This window comes from Pholis gunnellus (assembly GCF_910591455.1).
Source record: "Pholis gunnellus genome assembly, chromosome: 4".
Classification (NCBI taxonomy): domain Eukaryota; kingdom Metazoa; phylum Chordata; class Actinopteri; order Perciformes; family Pholidae; genus Pholis; species Pholis gunnellus.
Genome location: NC_136530.1, coordinates 4,975,775 through 4,997,201, shown reverse-complemented (window position 1 = coordinate 4,997,201; position 21,427 = coordinate 4,975,775). Strand labels below are relative to the sequence as shown.

Sequence of the window (21,427 nt, the reverse complement as noted above, 5' to 3'; positions counted from 1 at the left end):
TTATAGTCATAAGCACCCATAATAAGTCATAATGCGCTACACCAATAATCATACTGCATTATATAATGACTTATAAGGTCATGAATCATAACACTTCATGATTGTCACTCCCTGACATTTTTTTAATTAATATAATTCACATAGTTGAAATACATTATAATCTTTTTTTAATGCATTATAAATCCCTATTATAATGGATTATAATGAGATTATAGTTACTCTATGTGTTCATTGTTTGCTTTAAGTAATGTGAACTAAAGAAATCATGCAATCTAAAATGGCACTGATTGACCTGTAATGAAATATTGTGATTCTTGACTTTATAAGTCATTATGAAATGCGTTTTAATGTTTTATTGTAATAAATCATCATGAGTGCTTAATATGATTATACAGTGCCATAAGCAGATAATAATGCAGTAAAACATGTTTAAAATAGTATTATAATATCAGAGTAGCAGGAATAATAACCGTAGTTACCTAATAATTAGTTATTTTACTTTTAATACTTAAAGTACATTTAACTGACAATACTTATATAGAGTATATTTTGTTATTAAGGTCCATCTCTACTTTGAATTGAGTTTCGAATGAAAATACTTTTTTGTATGTTGTCTAAAAAGGAAGTTGACGGACTGGCTTTTTCTGGCAAAGTGATTTCCCTCATGTTTTTGACAAATGCCCGTAAAGATTCCCCAACAGATGCGCACAGTTCCCCGAAATCACAAAAACAAATCGTACCAGAAAAGTTTTTGTTTATCTGTTGGACGTGTCCTCGTCTCCATGGAGCCTGTTTACCTGCTCTCCGTTGCCCGGTGACATTTCTCCCTCTTGTGTCGTCAAACACTGGCTACGCCCCTCGCGCCGCAGAAGCGTCCACTTCATTAACTGTTTTGTTAAGGTGGAATAAAAACAAGACCAGCGGGTGTTGTGTTACTATTTAGATCTCCAGCCTCCATTAAAAAAAAAGCCTTCGCTGCTGCTCAGGGAGCCGCGCACGCATTGACACAATTGTGGGTATCTTTATCTATTGCGTCTCTGCGTGGACACATTCTGTCCTCAACGGACGGGCACGCGCCTGAACTTTAGTGGCGGTTACCGGAGGAGGGGGGGGGGGGAGCGAGGCCACCTTAAATCCCATGCTGACATAACAAGAACACTACACCCCGCCCATATCCGAGAACAGTCGGTTAAAGAGGTGTCTCACCTTCCCGTGCTGAAGCTCTCTCACAACCGAGACAGACGCCGGCGCGCTCACAACACCACGCAGAGGACGTAACCGCAGCTCCTTATTGGTCCGGAGGTCTGGTGCGTTGCCGGACACGCAGAGTGGATATTCAGGTGTTTGGATTTATCTCTTGAGTTTTTAATTTTTTTTTTATCACCACTTGGGTTTATTTTACATGCCAAAGCTGGGGGAACACACTGGAACACAACACACTTCTGCGCGAAGCTTTAAAGTTCTCGCCACAATAATTGGTAAGTGCATTTTAAATATCAAATCCAACTTTCTTTTTTCTTCTTTTCTTGGGTCATTTGAACAAGTGTCTGTTATCCGTTTTGACGTATTGTGTCAGTGGGTTAAGAAATCGATTTGGAGACAAGTAGTCAATCGCGGATCGATAGAAGCACGTTGTCAAGTGATTGGATGAGCCACCTTCCATGTAAATGCCACGGACATGATTAACTTAATAAGGGCCGGTATCGACGACAGGAGAATGTCACCGTTACTGTAAATTATAATTAGTATCTGACAGTAAGTCGTTGCTGATGTCGTGTGTTTTAGAAGCGCAATAAGGACCTTTATTCAATTACACTGCGGTGGTGACAACCATGCTAAGAGCATAATAAGCTCATTTAATGATCGAGCTCAAAACAAAACTAATTAAAGTCATATTCCTGACGGGTGAAAATGTTTGCTGTAAAAGTCCAAAATTGCATTATGCAAAAGTGAGTCACTTGCAAGTTGTCGAAGTTCCTCCTTTGGCCACTGGGTGGCGACCGAGTATCTCCTTCCTCACGTTAAAGCCCCGACTCACTCTATTTAGGTAATTACCAATCTGTCCCTCGTTGTGTGTACGTGCCTGTGCTTAGTGTTGTCATCCCACCAGACATTTAAAGGAAATAATGAACATGTGCAGCACTTCTACCGTGTGTACACGTGTCAAATGTATATTATTTGCTTTTCACTGTCAATGCAACAACAGGCCTTCTGGTCATTTAGATTAAGCAGTGTAGAGATCACTGGGGTGCAGGTGTTTTAAAGATGCATGCTATTTGTTCCCACACAAGATCAAATACATAGCTTTATATACAGCTGGTACCAGAAATGAAAGAAATAAACTAGCTGGGTAGTTCGTAGTTATCGATTTACTTCGTAAAAAGTAAGTAATTAATAGCGAGCAAGTTAGTAAACAACTCGTCTTTTATAACTCCGTTAACTCAAACGCTCCAATGACCTTCTAAAAGGACCACGGACCTCACCTTAGGCCCCGCTGCTGCACGCTCCCGTGGTACGGGGCTCATATTTTTGTCCTATATGCTGTAATTTATTATGAATGGCCTAAACGCGCCTGCCCTCCACGTGGGTGTGGATCCCTTCTCACCATTGGCTGAAGTCAGTCAGCGTCTCTAACGGAGTTCTCCTGTGATTGGCCGGGCCGGCTGTGGGGCTTGTGGGCGTATTTTTCTATTTTTTTTTTTATCGACGGTGGAAGTGGGATACTTTGTGGACAACGTTCATTGTCGATATTTCACAGGAGCCGCCGTGGGTACGAGTGCGCAGCGGAGAGCCTCTCTCTCTCTCAATCTCTCCACGAACCGTATGAGGCTTTGCAGCTCACGGACTGTGTGTTTTCTCATCTAAAGCTCGCAAAAAGCTCACAAAACACCGAGAGGAATTTATATTCTTTTTTTTTTTTTTGTTGGTATTACTATTAAACCTCCCCGTTTTTGTTTTAAAGGTAAACCGCCTGCGTAAATGAGCGTCCATGGCATTTTCTTTGTAATTGTTTTTGCTGACAACATACTTGCGTCTCTGCCTGGCGTTTACCCATCTATGTAGCATTTAAGAAGACTCTTGCTTTGCACGTTGGAGAGAGCAGCAAAGAATAAGAAGAAGGGGAACACGGTGTAGCAAAGAGAGAAGCGAGCCTTGTTTAGTTGACTTTCCTGTGGGAATATTCTCATGATATCGACCGGAGAGAAGACGGACCGGGTTGTATTCAGACTCTCGGAGCTCTCTGAATGCTTCCTTTGAACAAGGGCCGGTAGCCGAAGCGACGGATCCGCTTCACCATCCTCCTCCCCCCCCTACCCCAAAAACCCCGCTTCATCTCCGGCTCTGCTCGTCTCCCTTCCTCCCTTCCTCCCCCAAACACTTCCCTCTAAACCACAGGTTATCGGATGGACCAGCACCCCAGCGCCCGGAGCTGCACCAGTCGCGGGGCTTCGTCCTGTGAGGCCGTCCCGACGGAGCCCTCCATGAATCTGTACATCCACTCCACCACCGGCACACGCTTCGAGCTCTCCCTTCCCCAGGAGGAGACCGTGGACGGACTGAAGAGGAGGCTGTCGCAAAGGCTCAAAGTGCCGAGAGAGAGACTCGCTCTGCTACACAAAGAAACGTGAGTAACTGGAATCTGTTTCCTAGAAGTGCTGCAGCCTTTCTATAAATGGCAAAGACCATACACATGTGTTCCCCCTTAAAGGGCAGCATGTATCTGTGCAATACGTTTACCGTCATGTTTAAACTATTCCGCAGTATTATAAAAAAAAAAAAAAAATGCGAATAGATCCGCGTTCACCCTCCGGGCATGCAGCGATATTCTTTAATCTATGCTTTCGGATTTATGCGAGGCCGAGCTCTCGGGAGGCTTCAGAGGCGAACCTTGGCCGCGTCGGTCGTCGATACAGTTCAAGGAAACCACCGACCGGCAGGACGCACGGGTATTGGAATTACGCACCGGGGACGCACCGGTCACCTGGCACCGTATTGACGAGGCGCTCTGCAGAGTTGCATAGATTCATGCCTCCTCCTTCGTTATAAACACTGACGCCTGGCTGCATTACCAATGCTGTGGGAATCAGACCTGTTAAACATTAACGAGGAAAGTCACGGGGACTTGGTAGCCTGTAATTTATTTACCGTGCTGCTGCTGCTGCACAGGCACATATATTGTTTCTCTTTAACTTGTCCCTGTATAAAGGAAGGTGGACGTGTCCTGCATGTGGTTGGGTGTTACATGGTAATAACCAGTAGCTTCTGAAGCAGGACAACTCCTAAAGTATAGGTGGTATACAATAGTGCAGGTGGTGTTATGTAAAATAGATAAATAGAGGAGGGCGGTGTTTAGCGCATGCAAACAGTCAGCATTGTCCCCCCCCCCACCCAATCCCCTCCCACCTATTGTAATCACCCACTAAATCACATCATCCTTTAAACCCTCCCCCCCCCCCCCCTTTTTTAAAAAAAAAATCCCCTCCTGCTCCTCAAACATGGAGACCTGCAGCACGTCGGGGTGCTGAGGGGCCTTTGTTCGGCTGCATGGGGTGAGATGTGGGTCATGCCTGTACAGCAGGCTGTCCTGAAGCATCCCTCCCACTGAGTCAAGACGCCTCGAGGGGCTTCGGTGCATCGTGACCGGCGAGGAAAGACCACTTCCTCATATAGAGCAGACACTCCTGCTCTGCACCAAAACATGAAACAAAGCAAAGCAAGGAGCGTATTATGGAATCAACTTTCTCCAGAATCAGCCGTCGTAGGACGACTCGATTATGGACAATGGACCTGCAATGGCGATAGAAGGGTCGTGCCACGCTGTTTGCTTTCGTTCCCTGATAACTATTAAAAGGACTGCGGTTCTGGTTTTGGAGTTTCTGCTCCTCGTTTGTGCGACTCGAAACAGCGAAAGAAAATACTCACCTCCACTTAGGCAAGTGGCACCGGTGCCAGATATCCACTGCGAGCGCTTGTCAAGCTCCACTATACTCCAAATTGAAATATGACAGCCCAATCAATACTTCTCTTTCATGGCGCTTTTCACCCACGGCTCTTTTCCAAACTAGTTTTGAATTCTGTCTAAACCCCCCCCCCTCCCTCCCTCCCCTGGCTGAAGGCTGTTTGTGTGTCTGAAGAGAGAAGATATTGTCAGCACCGTCTAATTATCTTGTTCTCTTTTAACCCCTCAGGCGACTAAATTCAGGCAAACTCCAGGACCTCGGCATCTCCGATGGGAGCAAGTTAACACTTGTACCAACAGTCGAAGCAGGATTAATGGTGAGGCTCACCTGGCCGTGTTAGCTTGCAGTGCCGATAACAAATATGAGCTTTTTCTTTTGCATATTTATTACTTTACATATCACCATTTTTAGTTAGTTTTTTTAAAATATATATTCTTTTCCTCTCTTTGCAGTCTCAAGCATCAAGACCCGAGCAGTCAGTAATGCAAGCCTTGGAGAGTCTCACAGAAACTCAGGTAAGAGACTGTCTACGCAACAATGCAACATGGTTGCAATACAAACTGAGCTGTGGGTCTCTTGTGTGTGTGTGTGTGTGGTTCTGCGTGCGTGTGCATGGGGATATGGGAGGTTGTAGCTTCGGTTAAGTGCAGAGCAACAGACAGATATGACAGAAACAGAGACAGAGGAGATGAGCAGGCTGCACAAGCCTCTTTGCTTGTCTAATCTCAGCCTCTTAAACAAGCCAAGCTAGACATCCAGCGAGAGCTGTTGGGATATAATAAGCAGCAACACCCCTTGTATCCTAGTAACATCTGTGATAGTGTGTGTGTGTGTGTGTGTGAACAAGCCGCTGCAGGAAACCGGGAGCGAACAGCTAACAAGAAAGGCTTATTTGTGAGCTGAGAGAGGACCAGCAGCACATATAACACTCACTGCCACCTTTCTGTTTATACCTTTTTATCTGTAATCTCGCTCCACTCCTGTTTTTTTTCATGCTCTAACACACACACACACACACACACATATGCACAGGCAAGTTTCCAGGAAGTGTGCTGTGACTGCAGCGTTGTCTCACTCACTCATACACATAGTGCTGGATCATCAGATGACAGCCGCCTCGCTCAGTATTAGCATAGGGTTCCTGGAAGCCTTAGCGTGCGCGCAATAGGGGGCCTTGTGCTCCTCTTACTTACAGTGAAACGGCTCTGTAGGCAGGCCGGCTGAATTACAGGATGCATTTGAGTCAGCGTGACGTGACTCGACCAAAAAAAAATGATAGATAGTGAGAGTAGAGCAGAAAGAGGCAGAGAGTTCTCAGGCGCAGACCGCGGAGAGAGAGAGAGAGAGAGAGAGAGAGAGAGAGAGCGAGCGAGAGCGAGCGAGCGAGAAGAGAGGCGATAAGGCTGAGTGCACACACAGGCAACGGTGTGACGTATGAAACACTCTGCAGCTGACTGACTGACTCAGACCTACTTCCTTTTGTGGCGTTGGGCAACACTGAGATGTGCGTAAGTGCATCGGCTGATGTCAAAACAGGACACGATGGCGAAGTGAGTGATGCGTTTGTCTGAAGAACGACGGCGTGCATTAAGTCCGATTTTATTCATTTTTTTTAAATCAGAGCAGAGGATGTGGGCTGATTGGAGATAGAGGAGTGTGGTTCGGAGTCGCTTAATTCCCTGCTGATCATTTTGTGGTGGAAATCCTGGCCTTGTGTTGTGTGTGTGTGTGTGTGTGTGTGTGTGTGTGTATGTGTGTGTGTGAACCGAGCATGCGTCTCGTAGCGCCGACAGCCGATGACTGCATGTGTATAAGTGAACGTGTGCGCGCCCATGCCCATCATGTGGGATGCCTTTTGCTGGGTCAGCCAATGAGTGGCCGGCGTTTTTCGCCAGAGGCAGACAGAGGAGCTGATACCTCACCGTGCCTTTTGTCCCTCGCCGTGTGTGTGGCCGCAGTGAAAATGTTTTTGAAAAGCTAAATGTCATCAAATATGGACGGAAGCCGAATATTTTGTGTTGCGAATTGTGGAAATGATCTTATTTCAGTACATGTTTACGTTTTACTGGGGACAATTACAGCGAGGCAGAGAGGGTGGACGTTGTAGGCTACGACTAAAGTTATTAATTCTAATAATTCTAATGTCAGCATTATGAAGGAAGCTTTGAACTATTCAGCCCAAGCCGGAAGCTTTTTCCTTAGCTTATCGTATGTCACTGTTGCCTTCATATTGCATATAATATGCGATATGAATTGTAATCATACAGCGGCAGTAGAGAGAAGGGCACCGTGAGGCGGACAGCAGGGTAAAAGGTTAAAAAAACCCCGGCATAAAGCTGCTTTAGTGTGTTTTTATCCCGAGAAATTGATTCCTCTCTATAATTCATGAAGCGGAATGGAATGATATAGATTGCGGAGAGATTAAGGATCTGAGTAAGATTAGAAAAATAGGAACACAAAAGCTTTCCCTCATTTCCTCTCCCCGCCTTCCCCCTAACTCTGGGGCTATCAAAAATCAATCAATGCACTTAGCTCTTAAAAGTGTCTGACATGATAACTGATATGCCCATACACCCAAAAATAGCCTCGGGGAGATGTGGGGTGGTTGCTCGCTGTGCTAGCCGTAGAAGAAGCGGGTGTCAACCCCTGGATCTCTGATAACCCCTCACCCCCCCACCTGTGTTTTGGTTATGTGAGGTCTCCTTTTCCAGATCGGGTGTTTTGCCAGGAAGTGTGTGTGTGTGTGTATTCATGGAAACCAGGGGCTGAGTGGATCACCTTATGACTTCTCCTTTTTATCAGGAGTCTGGGGGAGTTTTTCGCAGCTAGCTAGCCAACCGACCGAGCGGAACATGACAGCTTCCAGGGTTGTTTCAGACTTTTGTGGAGCGAGTTGGATACAAAAAATAAAAATGTTTTATGGAAATGGAGCCCCGGCAATTATCGAAATGGGATTTATTTATTTTTTCGTCGCTCCATCTCCCCCTTTTTCCTTCTTCTCCCTCTCTCTCTTAACAGCTCTCCCAGGCCCCTATAATTTAAATGTGCTGCGGTTTGCATGTCCGGCTAGCTGCCTTGGTTTGACCGTGATGGCTGGCTTCTCTAGCAAGGACAATCCTGGGCTGCCTTAATTCCTCCTCTGGCATCTCCCTAGACCTTTTTTTTTTTTTTTTTGCATGACATCTAAGCTGTATTAAGCCACTGCCTCGCGACGGCCCATCAAAAATACAGTTGCCTGTGCTACTCTCGTCTCCTTCTGTCTGCTAAATAGAGGTTGTGTGTTCAGCTCACATACGCAGTCATGCGTGGACACACACACACACACACACACACACACACACACACACACACACACACACACACACACACGAAACACCAGAATTGAAAGGATATATTTAAGAGGATTGAGTTCAGAGAATGAGAAAATGTCTGATCCTAGTAGTGAAATTAACGTACACTCGCAAGACAAGCAGTGAAAGGGAAACGAAAGCAATATTCACGATTTCTGGGCATGTGCAGACAGTGACATCGGCTCTCCATCTATTGATCTTGGTATTTGACAGAAAGAGAAGGATTATGTGTCCCTCTCAGCACACAGGGACTATTTGCTCATTGATGCACATTGATGTTAGAATAAAAGCCAACCAGGCATCCCCCCCCCCCCCCCCTTCCATTGCCCTTCCCCCAAGCAGCCACCTCTTTGTTCCTGTCTTAAAGCATAAGCACCAAACCTGCCCAGCTGACAGGCCCTCAAACACACAACAAAGATTGAGGGTCACTCTTTAAGTTCGTCTCTCTCTCTCTCTCTCTCTCTCTCTCTCCCCCTGGATCCCCTTTCATCCTCCACACATCCATAGGCGTCAGCCATGCCCAGTCGAGTGCAGCTACAGCAGTGCATACTGCTTTTTAAAATCAATCTCCAGCCGGAGCGCGCGCGGCTCAGCGGGCTGCAGATTGACACATTTTTGCCTTCAACACTAACAGGGATTTCTTTTGGGGGGGAGGCTGGGTGTTGCCATTCCAATATGTCCCCGTGGAATCATGGGGGTTACGTATCTGCTCTACTTTTTTTTGCTCCTCCTGTCCTCATCCAGTCCTCCTCTAGCAATAGTATGGCACAGTTTTGTCGTTGCGAGAGTTCTTCTGTAGCGCGTCAAGTGGATGTGCAAGTTCCGTGGGTTGGTCGGTAACGGGGGAGGATGAGCTCATGCGCTTGGGTAACTCGCAGATGAAGAAATGCAAGCGAGACTCTAATGGAAGGAAGGAAATCAAGACAAAAGAGGACGGAAGACGTTCGGCTTAATAGTACTAGAAACTGCAGATGATGGACAGTGGCTGTGTGTGTGTGTGTGTGTGTTTGTATATGGACAATCAACTGTGCATGTCCGTGCGCACGTGACTGTGTGTAAAACAGCTCAATGCAGATGGTCAATATGTTTCTTTTTTTCCAGTCCTGTAGAACACCTCATGTAGATGCGAGTTAATCAGCAGGATTGACACTACTGGAAATCATTGGAGAGTAATTGTATTGAGGATTTGGGAATGCAAGGAATTGAAAAATGACTCGAGTCAGTTTGTTGGTCAATATGAGAGGATCCTCCTCTTTTTTTTTTTCTTTTCTAGCCCCCTCTGTCCTTCCCACTGCCATTTGAAATGAAGGCTTTTTATAAGCATGCGGTAAAAGAGAGGGAGTGTTTGCTCTTTAGAATGCTAATTTGTTTTGTTGCCCCCTAAATGAACACGACAGAAATTAATTTTGCTGCAGGACGTGTAAATGGAACAGAAGACAATGCTGCTCCAAAGGCCTACTTAGTCCACGCTCGTGTAAATCCTGGCCTTGAAAATTGCATTAATATGCTGATCACGCAGTATTTTTGCACCTGTGTAATCCCCATTGTGATGCTTAAAAGCATAGTAGGAAGGGGGGGCGGGTGGGGGGGGGATCAAGGTGTGTTGTGGAGCAATCAAGGGATGGATGGATTTTTTTTAGGGGATTTCATTGTCCTATTGAGTGTATGCATCTGTCCGTGTACGCGTGTGTGTGTACGCGTGTGTGTGTACGCGTGTGTGTGCGTGGCAACATCCATCTTTAATGTCCGTCTCTTTGTGTGCTACCTCGCTCAGCGGCCAGGGGAGTCTCATTTCTTCATGTTTTGAGTCGTGACCGTCATTTCTTTCCATTTCCCGGGCGACTCTGAGCTTTTGTGATTTAAGTAGAAGGCGTCGTGACTAGTGGGGCCACCGCGTGGGAGGACGGGGGCCAGGAAAAGTCCCGTCTGATAGCCACCACCAAGTCTAATGAAGTCAATTAGCCATACCGGGGTCAAAAATAGCCAGGTCGATCCACAAAGCCCAGACACGAGATGCTTCCTCCTCGTCTCTTTGTCGGTGTTGATGATGTTGTTTTTACTAGTATCCACACATTTGTCTGGCTGGGCACAGACACAGGAACCCGATTTTAAATTGTATAAAGCGGCAGCTGGTATTGAAGGCAGAGCGTGAGGAGCAGGCGAGCTAGCGAGAATGAGGATTTCTTCGCCCCGAATGTGGAGCTGATGTGCGAGGGCCGAGAGACCCGTGTGAGCGTGCGAGACGGCTCGGCGTAGCCGGTCAGTCGTTGGCACGGTTGGCGCGTTCATCTTGGGAATCCGTTCGTCCCGGACCACCACCTCTCTTTTCACTCAGACGATCAAACTCGGTGATGGCCAGCTGGTCCTGTTTCACCCCCTCTGTTTCTTATCAGGCAGTATTACAGACGCCGTGTCTTTCTAATGGGGCCTTTTGAAGAGCCCCCCCCCCCCCCCCCCCCCCCCCCACCACCCTCCTCTCGGCTGCTTTTTAGGATTTGGGGCATGGTGCAAGTCATTGATTCTTCTTTTTCTCTCTCTCTCTCTTTTGAGGGGCTGTTATTGCATCGTTAGCCGGTGTTTGTCTGCACAGGGACTACCAATGGTGTCCTGCTGCGATCAGAACATCTAGGTCGATGGGCGGGTTCAGGAGCAGGTTTTTTTTAACCGTACTCTTCGCCCGGCGGTTCGACAGGTGAGCCGCTGCGCTGGAAAACCAGAACGGCCTCCTCCCTCTCAAGGCGGCCCTCTCTCCACCCTCCCGTCCCGCCCTTCCAATCCTCTATCCTCTCTGCTCCGGCACAAAGCTGCTCAGTTGTTCATGAATGTCAGCTCAGTGCTGCCAGCGCTCTCTATCTTTCTCCTCCCTCTCCCCGCTCACCCTCCCACCCTCCCTCAGCCGCTCTCTTCCTGCCTCACTCCTTATCTCCCTCCCTTAGTTCGCTTAGTGTGCAAAGGAAGAGCGACTGCAAATGAGTTCCTTGAACCACGGGGACCCCAATAAATAAAACTGTCAGCCAGAGATGTCGAAAGAAAAAAAAAAAAGAGGGAAGGAGCCAGAGGCACGCTCTCACTGAATATTTCATCACCCACCACCACTCTGACACCCTACCCCCATCGCCCCCATCCCCCCCCGCATCACCATCCTTTCTCCTTTCCCCTCTCATGCCACCCACCCCCCCTCTTTTTCCTCCCATCTTTTCTCCACCCCTCCTGGCCCTTATCATATTCTCCCCCATCGCTGCATAGCAACCAAAGCCGCCTGCTAAACAAAATAGCACCTCCCGGACCCCCTGACAACTAAAACAAAATGGTTGATGGCGCCGGCTGTGGGGGTCAGTCGTTAAAGAGGAGCAATTAAGCGGAACGGCTATTTATCAACACCTGTATGTCACCGAGGAGGCTCTGCCCGTCAGATTTCTGATGATTATAATCAACTCATGCGTGTTGTTTCACCAGCACACCTTGTTCTTCAGGCATGAGCTCCTCTTCTCTTTGCATACCGCTGCTGCTGCATCAGAAAGGGAACAATGAATGGCTGGTTTCTCCCCGTCCGCCTTAGCACAACAAAAGCCGGGGCCCTCCACTCTCTCCCCGTCTCCCACAGCGAACCGCCACGGACGGCCGCGAGACAGCTCGCTTCTCGCTCTCGCCGGCTAATTTGTAGCCTGCCATGTGGTGTTTGGAGCTCAGTAGGAGTACATGGATCTCAGCTCGGCGGTTTTGAATAATCCCCAGTAGTCATTATAAGGGTAATCAAGCCTCCTCTCTGTTTCTCCTGCTGTCACTCACTGTCGGCCTTTTTCCTCTCACTTTCTCGCACGTGCTCGCACATTAAAAAAAACAGCTGCGAAGCAACGGCCCTGTTCAGACATTAGTTCACAGGAAAAAAGCATTCTCCTTTGGGATTCAACATGTGTACTACAGTGACCATATTTAGCAAGACGATTGTCCGACACACAACTACAGACGGCAATGCCAGCCTGCACTTGACTAGCAGCTAACGGTGCTAACAGCAGACAGTGCTAACAGCGCTAACAGTGCTCACAGAGCTAACAGTTTTAACCTGGTGGGGAGGTGGCGGGCGTTACGCTTCTGCGACCATACAGTTCCGCCACCTTGACTCGGGGGACAGTCTATCATTTCTTTTTTATTTGACACATTAGCACCACGTCAAGTAGGCCAAACCCGACCGGAAAACAATTTGTAAACATTTGTTCGAACCCGGCACGCCCCGTCGGGTAACCACAGTCTATTGTGGATACGCGATCGGAGGTCTGAACGGTACCATAACCAAACAGGCACTCCCTTCCCGGTGGGTGTTTTGCCTCACATCTTCCTCCCTCCCTCCCTCGGGGCCTCTCACACGTTGTGTGTGTGGGTTGGCAAACTGTCGACTCATTCTCTTGACAGCTGTCAGTCACAGACACAGTCAGCGTCTCCTCCCACTTCTTTTCTCTTTCTTTCTGTCCCCCACGCACTTTTAGGATTCCGCCTCCCCCCCATCACCCTGAGGTCTCAAACACAAACACACACACACACACACACACACACACACACACACACACACACACACACACACACACACACACACACGTCTTGTCTAGCAGGTGACCTTTTGTACACGGGAGTTTCCTCAAGTCTTCTCAGGTAGCACCCTGCCCTGTTCTCCTCCTCACTTCACACCGCGCCCTGCTGAGTTTATTGTCTAAGCACGACAGTGTAATCATGGGTGTGGACGAGACTATCAACAGGCCATTAGTAGCTGAGTTAACGCAACTGAGTTTCTGTTTATCCGGCAGCAACCTTTTATGCCTATTTCTGCTGCTTTAGCTGTTGATTATTTACACGTTATTTACACAGCCATCAGATCGTCCCAACCCCCCCCTCTTGTCCTTTCACCTGCCTCTCTCGTCTCCCTCCGTCCTCTTTTTTTCCACACCATGTCAATACCAATGTGCAAAGGTCACCCTGGCAACAGAGAGGCAGCGGTCGATAGAGAAATAAATAAGCAGAAGAAAAAAGGGAGAGAAGTGATGGAGGGCAAGGCCCGGTGAGTCGCAGGGTTAACTACGGGCCCCCTTCTCTACAAGCACACTCCAAAAGGCTGCAGGGTCTTTGGGGGGAGTGAGGCCTCTGCTCTCCTTTGCCGTCTTTGTTTTGTATGCCTCTATTACTTGTTTTCTCTGCTTTGTCATTACTCTTTCACTCCATCTCCCGTCCTCTTTGTGCTCTCTCTCCTCCCCTTGTGTAGCTCTTTCGGTGCCGCTTCTGTCTTCCCGTTTCCCCCCTCCCTCCGTGCCTCTCTGGGGGGACGGAAAGCACACAAGGCAGTAGGGGTTTGTTGAAAACCTTTTTGGACAGAGGCGTCACTTTGTATTCGCCAGTGCCGTTTGTTTCTGTTTGTTTCTATTTTTGGGGGAGAGCCTGCACTTTCGTTATTGCAGAGACTTCAAGACCCAAGGCTTTTCTGACCTGCGAATGACTCTCCCTAGAAAATAAACACGCTCACGCGCACCTACAAAACATGCTCAGACTCACTGCAGTGAGTGGCAAATCACGCAGCAACAGAGCCGCAGGCATGCAGGAGGGGGGGGGGGGGGGACAAGAGGACTTTTGTTGTTTAGTGTGAATCCTCCGGCCAAGTCGTGACAACTCCGCTATCCTGTGTGCGTTTGTGTGTGTGTGTGTGTGTGTGTGTGTGTCCATCCGGGCCACGGGGTGGGACAGCGAAGGCCTCCACACTCGGCTCCTATCAGTCGTTGCCAGAGCTCCAAAAAAGGGCAGCCCTTCCAGATCCGCCGCGGACAATCAGCCATTCTGTGTTGGAGAGGCAGGCGGGGTGTATTTCCTGGACGTGGGACTGATTTTTCAGGCCCCGGGCCAGACAGAAGGGTGGCCTCTGTCTCCGAGCTGAATAACACTGCTGACTAAGAGCGGACCGAGGGGGCAGTGGGAGGCGAGCGAGAGTGGGCGCTTATTTGTGTGTGTTTTCCAATAGGTCTCCTCATCCACTGCTCCCCAGCAGATGTAAATAGGCCAGTGTTACAGAAGAGGGATTGATCGCATGATGGGCTAATGTGGTGTGTCTGTGTCTCCATGAGACGGGGAGCTCAAAGCACTGTTGTGTTGCTTTTCAACTGCCAACCATGGTGCAGACTGTTCATTTACAAAGGAGGAAGTCAATAAGCGTGGGGGGAGTTTTTTTAATCTCTTTGAAAGGCTTTGGTGTTCTGTACGTAATGTGGATGCAGAGTTTCTAACACCTCTGCGCCAATAAATCACGTAGGATTTGCTTTTTGTTGATTTCTATTCTATCCTGTGTTTCTCAAATTCTCCTTCTTGTCTACCTGCAGGTCAGTGACTTCCTGTCCGGCCGCTCCCCCCCCTCACCCTGGCACTGCGCGTCGGCGATCACATGATGTTCGTCCAGCTCCAGTTGGCGGCGCAGCAGTCCGGCGGTCCCCAGCTCCAGCACAGACACCTCATCACCCGGGGCAGTGCGGAGACCCCGATGGGGCAGCCCCGCGTTCCCCACCCTCACCCGCACTCCCACCACCCACACCCTCATCACCCACACAGCCAGCCCGGCCCCCACTTGTCCCAGCCTCACCTGGTCCCTTCCCCTCCATCTTCCCCGGGCTCCCCCTTCCTTCCCGCTGCCCTCCACGCACCACCAGCCGCTTCCTTCCATGTACCACCAGTCACCCTCCTCCTCTCACTGTAGCCCCCCCTACTCCCCCCGCCCACCCACTCCCCTCACCCGTCCAACGTCCCCGGAGGTCTTTTCCGCTCTCCAGCCAGTCCCCACCATCACCACCATCACTACCACCAGCCTTCCTCAAGCCAACCCAGCCACGACGTTGGCCAGGCCAGCCCCGTAGCCCCGGTCCTCTGCCCTGAAGTAAGTCTCACAAATATTGTCAGGGATCCATATTGTATTTATTGTTTAGGTGCTACTTTTACACAACTGATGGTAGCATAGGCACTTAGCCCTCTCATGAATGAACAATGGAGGGGATGGGGGTTTTGGCGGTTTGACCAGGGTTGCCAGGAACGCAACTAAATCATCTTCAATTAAATTGATTAGTGGGACATCCCAGCAGCGTGAGGGTGATCCCGTGGTTTACTCAGGTCTGAATGTTTGTGTGAGTGTGTGTGTGTGTGCTTCCAAACCACAGTGCACTTAGTCTCATCACTGGAGTGCAGTGTGCTTCCCAAATACATGCAAACAAGCCAACACATAAGCCAGGGCGGCCACGGCATCCCTATGACCTCATCCTGCGAGACTCTGCGGGGAAAAGGAGGGGAGGAGGTACAAAGAGAGGCAGGTTTTATGAATCAGAGTTGGGTTTTTTTTTTTATTATGTGAAGGACTGATCATTAACCTCAGGGTTGTCAGCCCGTTCATCATTAGCCTTTTACAACCGTTTACTTGAGATAGACTGCGAGGAACAGCTGCACGCGCAAACGCACCAAATTTGCTGTTTATACTTTCTCTACCTCCCCGAGCTGCAGCCTATGGAAAGCGAACGAGAACCAGATGTCGGCGGACTATGTGGGGGAGATGGTTCACAACAAGAATAACAGAAAGACGGGGCCAGTGTGGTAGTGGGAAAAAAAACGGAAACGGCTATTCCTCATTAGGCTTTCACATGCGTAACGCACACAAACACGGAGGCCTTTGCCTGGGTTTCGATTTCACTTTCAGGTGTCAGTTCAGTGATCCAAGTTAAGCTAAGGTCAAGAAGCAGGGTTGCTGAGTTTGGTCTCTCTCAGGTTTGAGGTAACAGGATGTCCTGGCTGATCTGGAGCTATAGGGATGGCAGAAAGCTCACCCTGAAGTAAAGGTCACTTACAGAACTCATAAACTCGAGACAGAGCTTACATCATATACTGTGTGTGTATATTTATATTTATTTATATATATATATATAGAGGGGTAGGGCTGCAACATATTTTAATGTTAATCGGAATCTCGATTTTCAATTCCCGCAATTAAATGAACACAATTTGTCCCTCGCAATTTCAACGTTTCCCAGCTCACCTTTAATGTATATGTTATGTATGATGCATTATGGGATGTGATGGGATTGTGTACAGATGTGTTCTTTTCGCACCGCTTTCGCCGTGGCTCGAAGCCTTACTTTATGCTATTTCATGTTTTTTTCTCCAGGCTAACTGCAGCACCAACAGCACCACCAACATCCCCAACAGCCCCAACACCCCCAACAGCCCCGACAGCACCAACACCCCCAACAGCCCCCGACAGCACCAACACCCCCAACAGCCCCAGCCGGTGGCAGCAGTCCCTCAACACGCTCCCCGCTAAACCTGGTGCCATCATTGAGAGCTTCGTCAACCACGCTCCCCGGAGTCTTTCTCAGGGACCTTTTCAGGTGAGAGGACACTAAAGCTTCCTTTAAGATGCTTTGCTGCTCTAAGCAGTGAGATCCAGCCGGAAGCCTCTTTTATGAGAACTTGCATGCCTTTTCTACTTTTCTGTTTTTTTGTTGTTGTTAAAAACTCGTAGACATCTCGTGTAACGCTTTCCTCCCATCTTTCTTGCTCCCTCTCTTTAGGCACTTTGCACCCTAACTGCCAGGACAGCACTGGGCGTCCCAGACCGCGACATCGGTACCATCCTGCAGATCCTCAACGACCTCCTGAGCGCCACGCGCCACTACCAGGGCATGCCCCCCCTCCCTCACCCAGCTCCGCTACCAGACCCAGTGTGGTTCGCCCACCTCCCCGTCCCCCTCGCCGCCTCTCCCTCGCCCCAAGTCGCCGGCATGACGGGCCTCTCTGCCAAAGCTACCTCCGTGCCCGCCAGCAGCCCCAGCGGCCCTAGCAGCCCTCCGCCGACTCTCCATCCGCTGGTGCAGTGCCAGAGTCAGATCCGCATGTGCAAACCCCCCGGTGAGTGACTCCACACCGCACTCCCTCTGCTCATGCGAAGCATGTGAGGAACACAAACAGAAACGCACACTCACGTGCGCGCACACACACAGCAAGTCATTGTGCATCCCGCGAGGCAGATGTTTCCGCAGTCGCTACAGCTTTGCAGGAGTGTGTGTATGTGTGTGTGTGTGTGTGTGTGTGTGTGTGAAATGACTGCAATCTAGAAACCTGTCATTTTACTGAGATCTGCTCTTGCATTGTAAAGAACCAAAGAACTAATTGTCGTCTTTGTGTCTACTGTCTCTATTCTCATTGCACGTCGCGTTTAGCTATCGGTTCTGTTGGGATTATTTTGCACCATTACCTTGTTCAAGCAGCTATTTTTATCCTGAAAATACTGTCAAAAGCAGTGAACATAAAAAGTCAGATTAGTCAGACATGTAAGTCATACGTATATCCTCTCCTGGGTTTTTGAGGCAGAGGAGAAGAGGAAGAGATGGGGCGGGGAGTCTAACGTCTCATGCTATAGAAATTTCTCCAAACCTGTTCAGTCAGGCTTCACTTGTCAGGCAGCGGAGATGGCTTTGTTTTTGTGTGCCAAGGAGATAGGTTTACCCCCTTCAAAGCCTGGGGCTGAGCTATGTTTGGATTAGATTAGGCTTTTGGGTGATTTAAAGAAGGGCTTGCGGCTGGGGCAAGTACGGGCCGGACAAAAAACCTCGACATATACCCCTGATGTACCCCAGGTGCTCGAGTTCAGATGATACCGTTTTAGAGTCTGGAGTTTTGGGGTGTTTTAAAAAAAAAAAAAGAAGAAAAAAAAAGCTCCTTTCCTCGCAGAGACACAGGATGGTCGAGTGTCCCGACAGATGTCCAGAAGCGATAACATTCAGCCAGGTGTTGTAAGGTTAGCCTGGCTGTGCTCGGAGAAACAGCATTGTCCTTATCTCCCGTCGAGGAAAATCGAGCTTGCCTTCGGTGAGCGGCTGGCAAAATGTCTGTTGAATAGTTCTGTGGGGAGGCTCCGGCCGATTTATGTTTAATGTTGTCCTTTGTTTGGAAAGGGCGACAGCATACGTTGCTATTGTCCTGCGCTGGCTTCGTCCCTTGTTTTATGACCTTCAGTGGCAAACACAACGGAGTGTTTTTAGTTTCAGCAACTGCGTACGGATTGACCAGGGGGGAATGTCCAGTATTCCTTTGCGTCACCCCTGGGTGCCCTCACAAGTGTCTGGTGAACAGTTGGAATAACACAGGCTTATTTTCTTAACTCAGGGAAGACCAAAGACCCCCCCTCACCCCCTGCTCCTGTCATCTCTCTCTTCGTCTACACTCGCCGCTGTTTCCCCCATTTGCTGTCCAAAAACAGCCCCGTCTGTAAAATCCATCTCCCCCGTCTTCCTCCCTCTATTTTTCCACGTCTGTGTTGCGCATCAATACATCGTCTGTGTTCATTTGGCCTTTTAATAGATTTATTCTGAAATGCAGCTCTGAAAAAGAATATGCTTTGTGAAGTAGAGGGCAGTGAGAGGAGGAGGAGGAGGAGGAAGAGGGGGGGATGGTAAAGACCACAACACTAAGCCTCCATTCATCACATGGGTGTTTATATCCTGTCCATCAGTCTACCAACTGCCCACTGATTAACCAACGGGCCAAGTAAAAAAATGAAAGGAATGGGTGACGGAGTAGCCCGTCTAATGTCCTTTTCCCAACTTCGCCGCCTCCGTCCAACTTCCCTGCTCGCAGCGTACGTCCCCCAACCAAGCAGTTTGGCTCGCGGAGGACAACGAATGTTGTTGGCGCGGACCGCTGTCGACTTTGTATCCCGTTCCACACGGTGTCCCGAGGAAGCCGATGACTAAGCGCTCTCAGGTGGCCTTATCAGCCCGAAACCTGATGGAAGACTTACTGGACTTAACACCTCGGCTTAACTCTGCTTCACAGAAACCTGCCTTCATTCAGCTACAGGAACAACCCGCACTTCTTATCTGTGTGTGTGTGTGTGTGTGTGTGCAGTGAAAACTCTTGAAAATGTCACATAGCTGGGCCGTTCTCCTGAGAGCCTTTACCCTTTTCCGCCGCAAGTTCATGTGCGACGGGGAGAAGGCAAGCGTAAATAAAGAGCCGCACACACACACACACACACTCGGGCCGCAAAAAACGCCTGGTTTAAGTCTTCGCCGAGCTGGGTTTCATGTGCTTTCGTTGCAAAGTTTTGCTGAGTGTGGGGATTTGTCCCGCCATAGACTCGTTCAGGGTTTGAACAGGAGGGGGTTTAGCGTGGCCCGGCGGGCTGATTGTTAGCAAAATTCCTTCACTGAGTCGGGTGGACCTCCCCGGCCCCAGCCAAACCCATTGTGCAGGGGCCAGAGACAGGGGCTGCATACAGGGCACCAGGCTGAGCCATTGTGGGGCAGAGGAGGGGGAGGGCTATGGGATTATAGGGCTGCCTTTTAGTCCCACTCCCACCACAGCTGCCTTAGTTCAACACAGGCCCACAGAGAGGGGGCGAAGCAGCGGCAAAGTTAGCTCTGGAAGCTTCCCCCAAGCAACCCCCCTTCCTCTCTTGTGTCCCTTCCACGTCCCTTCACCCCATTCCCCCCCCGTCCCCTTTCGGTTTGTCAGATCATGTTAGCTTCGTGCTGGCTGGGACTGGGAGGAGGGAGGGTGACGGGAGGATGAGAGTGACACGGGGGGGAAAGCTCCTACGGCCTTAACCTCACGAGTCCCGTGTTTAAGCCTCGACCCGCTTGGTCGAGGCACCACGCATTATCCACTGGTAGGCTTTACTCTGCTGTCGTCACAAAAGGGGGGGGGGGGGGGGTTCGACGCAACACACGTGCACCGGGAAACTGAGCGAACGCCCCGGCGACGCGGCGCAGAGCTATCGCGAAGCCAGCCAAGCACATCAGGTGCCCTTTCATTGTCGAGAGAGAGAGAGAGAGAGAGAGAGAGAGAGAGGAGAGAGAGAGAGAGAGAGAGAGAGAGAGAGAGAGAGAGAGAGAGAGAGAGAGAGAGAGAGAGAGAGAGAGAGAGAGAATGCAAATTAAGTCTAAAAGTCATTGAAGAGCTCGTGTCCCTGCAGGGCCGTCAATGCCCTTTCACTGGCTGATTTGATTGGCTGTTTCAGTTTGTGTCTGATTAGTTAGTTTACATTTTTTTCTTCTTCTGGTGTTTAACTTGATTGGCATTTATTTTATTTTTTTCTCTCTCCGAAAAGGTCAGGTTTCCTAGTTCACCTGTTGACATTGAGCTACTGGTCTGTTATGGCCACAACATTGAGATTTTGAATACCGACATCAAGATAACTCTGCGCTTATTATGGTGTTTTTTTGACCCCTCTTATCGTTAACCCGTAGAACGGGTCGAGAGAGTAATTCTGGAGGAGATTAAGGGCGACTTTGCTGCAATGTGATTTTCTATCACTCTCTCTTCCTCTCCGTCCCCCCCTCCCCTGGTTCCCCTGGTTCCCCCGGTTCCCTTGATGCTGAGCAAACACAATGTTCTCTCTGCAAGATCACAAGACTTATCAAGGCAAATAAACAAACAACAGCACTAAGACGACTGCAAATGAAGGCCAATCTTTGTACAATCAATAAAAGGAGAAGCTCCTTTAATCTCCTTGTGCGTCCCGCACACTGCAGCCCTCCTCCCCCTTTTTTTTTTTCTTCCTCTACCTCCATCCTCCTCCTCCTCTCCCCCACCCTCCCGTGTGCTCCCTATCTATCTCAGTCCTTGCTGTGTTGCTGGGCTGGGCTCAAAGGCAAGGAAAACTGACTGACGCATCGATTATTCATAGATCGCCCCTTCTTTCTGTCTCTCTCTCGCTCGGTCTGTTTTTCTCTGCAGCGCTCTGTGTATTTACAGGTTCAGTGTCAAAGTCTTCACAGAGGAGAGTTTGGGGGGATGGAAAAGTGTTTCTGCCAGGGATTGAGTTTGAGTGTGATTGGTGGGGGGAAAAAAAAGATAGGAGGAGGAAAAGGAGACTGGCGTTTCCTTCCTTCCTCACTGTGTCCTTGCCCAGTCTTCTGTTTGATATCTTCCACTTCGCGTTTCCAGAAAGAAAGATCTGTGTCTCTCTCTCTCTCATTCATTCCCTATGTCTCTCACCCACCTCTCTCTGGGTCCTTCAAGGTTATTGTGCTCACATCAAACCTTAGTCTCTGCATCCAGGCTTTGGGCCAGCCTGTGTGTATCTTAATGTGTGTGTGTGTGTGT

General features: G+C 49.1%; 1 protein-coding gene across 1 annotated transcript in view; it reads left to right on the top strand.

The window, feature by feature from the left end:
- Positions 1-1,244: 1,244 nt before the first annotated feature.
- midn (midnolin) overlaps positions 1,245-21,427 on the top strand; it is a 22,733-nt gene continuing 2,550 nt past the window's right edge. The window contains 14 exon segments of the mRNA XM_079158242.1: positions 1,245-1,478; positions 3,397-3,625; positions 5,190-5,277; positions 5,414-5,476; positions 14,665-14,691; positions 14,694-14,948; positions 14,950-15,043; positions 15,046-15,216; positions 16,571-16,677; positions 16,680-16,707; positions 16,891-16,934; positions 16,936-17,004; positions 17,006-17,077; positions 17,080-17,227. Coding sequence (XP_079014368.1) covers positions 1,403-1,478; positions 3,397-3,625; positions 5,190-5,277; positions 5,414-5,476; positions 14,665-14,691; positions 14,694-14,948; positions 14,950-15,043; positions 15,046-15,216; positions 16,571-16,677; positions 16,680-16,707; positions 16,891-16,934; positions 16,936-17,004; positions 17,006-17,077; positions 17,080-17,227 — 1,471 coding nt within the window. The 5' untranslated portion in view covers positions 1,245-1,402.